Consider the following 6,000-nt stretch of genomic DNA (forward strand, 5'->3'; position numbering starts at 1 on the left):
TTTGGGGCTTTCCTGACTTAGAGCAACCTGATGCAGTCTGCAGCCAGAATCTGTATAGTATGTGTTGAAAATGGCTGCCTTATGGCAGGGTTCCACAGTTTTAGATCAATAAATGTAAATAATATGAAATATTTTGATGTGTTAATTTGAGTTTATATAATACTTTTTGTTCTGGGCAAGGTATCAACTGAACTTTAGTATATGGCAGGGGTCGGCAACCTTTCAGAAGCGGTGTGCCGAGTTTTCACTCTAATTTAAGGTTTAATGTGCTGGTAATACAAGGGTCCATCAGCCAGAACCCCAGACCAGCAGCGGGCTGTGTGGGGCCGGCAGTCAAGACCCAGAGGGCTGGGGGCAGAGGGCTGGAGTCGGGGCTGGGTATGTGGGGGGGTGTAGGTGTCAGGGCAGAGGGGGGAATGGGTATGGGTAGGGGTGCCAGAGTCAGGGCTAGGGTTGTGTGTGTGGGGGGGGGAATGAAGGAGTGAAGCAGAAGGCTGGGTGTGTATGAGGGACGTACAGGGCTCACGGCAGGGGTCTGGGGGATGTGCAGGGCAGAGGGCGTGGTGTATGTGTGTGGGGGGTCAGGGCTCAGGGCAGAGGGCTGGGTGACTTCCCCCCTAAGAACTCCCAACTCCGCTGCTCCTTGTGCCCTGACTACCCCCTCCTGGGACCCCTGCCCCCAACTGCCCCCCAGGACCCCACCCCCTATCTAAGCCTCCCTGATCCTTATCCCCAGAGTGGACCCTACCCCGTACCTGTCCCCTGACTGCCCCAACCCTTATCCACACCCCTGTCCCCAACCAGACCCCCGGGACTTCCATGCCTATCCAACCACTCCCCGCCCCCTGACAGGACCCCCAGAACTCCCAACCCATCCAACTCACCCCCCCCCCGGCTCCCTGCCTGCCCCTACCACTCTCCATACCCCTACCTCCTGACGGGACCCCAGAACTCCTGACTCATACACCCCCCAGCTCCTTGTCCCCTGACCACCCCCTCCAGAGACCCCCCCCACCCTAACTGACCCTCCTTGCTCCCGGTCCCCTGACCACCCCCTCCAGAGACCCCCCCCACCCTAACTGACCCTCCTTGCTCCCGGTCCCCTGACTGCCCTCACCCCTATCCACTCCCGTGCCCCATCCAACCCCCCCTGCTCCTTGACTGCCTCCTCCAGAGACCCCCACTCCTAACTACCCCCCCATCCAACTCACCCTGCTCCCTGTCCCCTGTCTGTCCCCACCCCTATACAGCCCCCCCAGCCCTGGGCCCTTTACCATGAGGCTCCACACAGAGCTAGATACACTGCTCCACGGGCTCACACAGCTCCCCCCCTCCAGTTGAGCAGGGAGCATGTCTGCCTCCCTGCGGAGCCAAACGCTGACCCGCAGGAGTGCGCAGCCCTGACCCCCAGAGCGCTGCACGCCGCAGCAGGGCTCCAGGGGAAGGGAGAAGGCAGGGAGGGGCCGGCAGCTTGCTGCGCTAGGCCTGGCATTCCGGCCCAGGTGCGCGGACTTTGCGGCTTGCCGTGCTGGGAGAGTGGGGCCATTTGCCCTCCCTCTGCGCTCAGCTATGCTTCTGCTCCCTGCCCCTGCTGAGGGAGCAGAGGGCAGAGGAAAGCGGGCTGGGCTGTGCAGGATTTTTAATGGCACACTGGAGTCCCGGCAGGCTCCAGTGTGCCATTAAAAATTGGCTTGCGTGCCGTCTTTGGCACGCATGCCATAGGTTGCCGACCCCTGGTATACAGAATCTCTTTTTATTCTGTTCTGATCAAGTGGCCCATGAATAGAACTCCAGACAAGAGTAAGAGTCTCGTTGTGGGGATCTCCTTTACAGGAATTTTCCCCAAGTAAATAGGAAATGTTCTGTAGCAAAAGTATTTGAATAAGCATGAGGATGGGCCAGTACTAACTATTTGAGAAACATGGGTAAAATTGAGTATTTCAGAAAAATATTTATTTTAAAATTTTACGAAATTAATCCAACATACTGTGCCTATAGCAAGAGTAGGCAACCTATGGCATGCATGCCAAAGGTGGCACGCGAGCTGATTTTCAGTGGCACTCTCACTGCCCAGGTCCGAGTCCGGGGGACTCTTAAAATTAAATTAAAATGCAATTAAGCTCCTTAAACATTTTAAAAACTTCATTTACTTGACATACAACAATAGGTTAGTTATATATTATAGACTTATAGAAAGAGACCTTTTAAAAACGTTAAAATATGTTACTGGCACGCGAAACCTTAAATTAGAGTGAATAAATGAAGACTCGGCACAGCACTTCTGAAAGTTTGCCGACCCCTGGTCTATAGTGAAGAGTCTCTTGTGGCAGTACAGTTATCTTGAGATTTAAATTTAATTATCAGGTGGTCTGATGCCAGAAAAAAGCTGAGGGATTTTTGGAAACTGTTCTTTGTGTGATGTCATTAACACCTAAATTATTTATTGTAGGGATGGTGAATCGTGAAGTTCTGGAACAAGTAGAACGTGGGTATAGGATGCCTTGCCCACAGGGCTGTCCAGAGTCTCTCCATGAATTAATGAAACTGTGTTGGAAGAAGGACCCTGATGAAAGACCAACATTTGAATATATTCAGTCTTTCTTGGAAGATTACTTCACTGCTACAGAACCACAGTACCAACCTGGAGACAATTTATAAGTCGTCAACCTACATAACATGCACAAATCTGCCAAATGTAAAAGACTTTCAACGGGTTCCTCGCTTCTTTAAAGGAATCAAAGGAAGGAAAATCTTCACTCTGCATGCTTTTAATGGCAAACTGGAATTCCACACTACAGTTGCACAAAACCACTTTTAAACTGTTATACCCTAATTTACCAATGATGTGATTTCCTCTCCCTTCCCCTCTTCCCCCCAAAAAAAATGATTTCAGGGTCCAAAAGGAGTGTGCTGAAATTACTCAGTGGTAAAGTGAGTGTTGGCATGACAATTACTAGCAAAAAAAAAAAAAAAAAAAAAAAAAACCCTAACATTTTAAATTATTTACCTAGCATTTAATAATACATTCTATTAAAGGGAGAATTGTCTTAAATTACACGCGAGCTTGGGGTGGAAAAACTTTTAAACAAAGGAACTTTATGGGACCAAACAGTTCCATTCCAGTTCTATAAAATTTCCTGTGTTCAGAATTAGATGAACTTTTTCCTTAAAGATGGTACAGCCATATCTGAGATACTGATAGTAATCTTCAGTTTAAGCTTCCTCTTGCATGGACTTAATTAGGATAGACAAGGTTAAAACAGAAATTTTAAACAGTGTATGACAAACTTGATTAAATGCTAGACCTCAGTAGTGGAATTGGAGAGAATAATGCACTGTGTTCATATTTGTATTAATGTAACTGGAAAGTAGCATGAGAGATTTTTCATTTTTATTTTTTTCTGCATAGTTAAGAATAATGAAGATATCTAGAAAATGAGGTAATATTTTATAAAGTTGTGTTGATAAAATATGATCAAGTTTGAACTTGAAACCATACAGTACAATCAGAGGGAAAATTCTCTAATCTTTTAAGCTCCCATCCTACAATGAGCTCTGTGTGGGAAGACTACCTAAACAAAACTCATTGCAAGATCAAGATCTTAGCTGGTAAATGGTCACCTTTAGACAGTACACATTAAAACCCAGATTTGGTACTGTGGGATGTGGCTAGTATGTATTAACGGTGATGGGTGCCACAAATGTAAAATGACACTAGTTCAGGGATTTGATTGCACTTTTGCTTTTCTTGACTATAAAGACTCTTACACACAGAATTATTTAAGTGAGAATAAATAGGAGAAGAAAATGTGAAGGTTTAAAAATTAGAGGGATAAAGTATATTTAATATTGACATCATACAGTGATGACAAACCTTTGCTGGCATTCAGCTCAGCTCACACTGCATCTACAATATTTTCTTCAACTACTGACATATTAAGCAATAACTTCATGTCCTCTGTTCATCTGGTGGCATGAAGTTTAGAATTTCAAATTAAGCTAACATACTTTAATTATTAAACTAAATGGTTTTCTCTAGAATCATGATGATGATCATACTATCAGTGTAACACTATCTGACAAATGAATTTCATGCAAGTGGGCAATATAGTTCTGGTACTAAAAATTGTTTTTCACATGTTTACACTACATTCTTCATACTGAATCTCTCCACTAAATGGAACTTTGTAAGAACAGTGCCATCATTTTGCATTTTCCCTTATCTTCTATACACATGTGTTTATCAAATTTTAAAAGGGCTTTATGTAAAAAACCAAGAACACTATGGAATTGTAATTTTTTTTCTAAATATTTTAAAATGGGTAACACAATCATACAAGTTTATGTACTAATACAGTTACAATAAAAATGCCAGAAAATGGTGCTGGCATTAATTGGATTTTAATGACTGAATGGAACAATTTTCCTTGTAATAACATTTGTATAGTAAAGAAATAAAACACTAACTTAATGAGTTTGTTCATTGTAAATGGTTGTGTATTATAGAACTTCTCCAGAAAGAGTTTCTGTATGTATATGAAATTTTTATTTTTAATCGTCTTTCACCTCAAGACATTGATATGGATCTTACCCTAACAAGAAGTTCAAAGTTCACATTACACTTTTTATATAATAGTAATAAGTTTATAAAAATACTTAATTACATAATTAAAGTATGGCATTGTGGAATTCTTTTGCAGAATTGGTTTAAAATAAATTTCTCCCTCATTGCACCTGCTTTATTTAGAAAAAGATAAAATAGTTTGGTTTCAGAACTACTTCATCTGCTAGCTCCTTTTTGGAGGAAAATTTTTTTTAAAGCTGCAGAGAATTGAGTTTTGATTGTTTTTCTGTTGAAGCTATTTGTAACATACTTTTTGAGAGATTTGAATTGTGTGTTTAAATCCTATTTTGAAAGTGAAGATATTTCTAGAGTACTTCAGAACTCCTTAGTGATCATTTAGAACGAATTCTATCTAATCTTACAACTCTGGCCCCATACAAGAAACAGGTATTATGTGAATTCCCGTAAGAGAAATTCCAAAGTAAACAAAATCCTCTAGTTGGGCATCACCTTACTACAGACAAGCATTTGTTTACTCTCTTGTACCTTATCTGTTGTCAACAGCCATTATTGATTTATGTGTAATTGTTCTTGGAAGCCATAAAATCTGCTCTTCTGATAGACATAAGTGTTCCTAAAGTTAAGAAACATCAGCTATCACCGTGATCACTATCATTCAATGGGCACTTACAGTCAATCCCAAATTCCCAATGCCAGAGGAGGGCCACTGTATATTGAGACTATGCTACTTAAAATGTTTTCTAAGCTACATCCAACAATTCTAATATAAAATTACAAAACAAAAGATTCTTTCTACACAAGTTATAAGCTGCAAAGTTTACCATATTTTTTAGTATTTCCTGTAGTGTAATTTTTTTTATTATTGATTTTTAAATGGGAACAATTATGTAATATTTCTGGTAAAAACTGTACTCAAATAATTGTTCATCAGTTTTGTCATATACTTCTTTTGTGGAAGACTTTCAAACTGTTTCTATCATGCAGTGTTCTCAAGCTTTAGTATTTTTAAAATATTTTTATATTACTTTTGAGTAATTAAAGTTCCAAAAGTACAAACGTTGTCTATGTGCCTACTCTTTAGAGAAAATAAGTAGCTACTTTAGCGTAGTTATAAAAAGGGCCTTGTGTATTCCTGGGTCTTGCAGCTAAGGAATCATACCCCTCATATAGTATTGTACCATAATGTGTTTTTTTTCTTCTTGTTTCATGGGTTGTGAAGAGGACCTCGAAAAGGTAAACAAACCATAAACCAATGCAGTGTTGTCTTCATGAACTTGCAGACAGTCTGAAACAATTCAGAGAGCTGCGACCTTCCCCTTTGATCTAAGATGATAACCCTAAAAGTGGTGTTCTGTGGCAAATTAAAAACTGGAAATGTGGACAGAACTTAAAAATAACTAAATTTAATATCAAAA

General features: G+C 41.2%; 1 protein-coding gene across 3 annotated transcripts in view; it reads left to right on the forward strand.

Moving 5' to 3' along the window:
- Positions 1-4,689, forward strand: part of YES1 (YES proto-oncogene 1, Src family tyrosine kinase) — a 66,737-nt gene extending 62,048 nt beyond the window's left edge. For all 3 annotated transcript variants that reach the window (XM_050939226.1, XM_050939225.1, XM_050939227.1), the window contains one exon: positions 2,450-4,689. In XM_050939226.1, coding sequence (XP_050795183.1) covers positions 2,450-2,658 — 209 coding nt within the window. In that variant the 3' untranslated portion in view covers positions 2,659-4,689. The remainder of the gene's footprint in view (positions 1-2,449) is intronic.
- Positions 4,690-6,000: the final 1,311 nt, after the last annotated feature.

Source organism: Gopherus flavomarginatus, chromosome 2 (genome assembly GCF_025201925.1).
Source record: "Gopherus flavomarginatus isolate rGopFla2 chromosome 2, rGopFla2.mat.asm, whole genome shotgun sequence".
NCBI classification, from domain to species: Eukaryota; Metazoa; Chordata; order Testudines; family Testudinidae; genus Gopherus; species Gopherus flavomarginatus.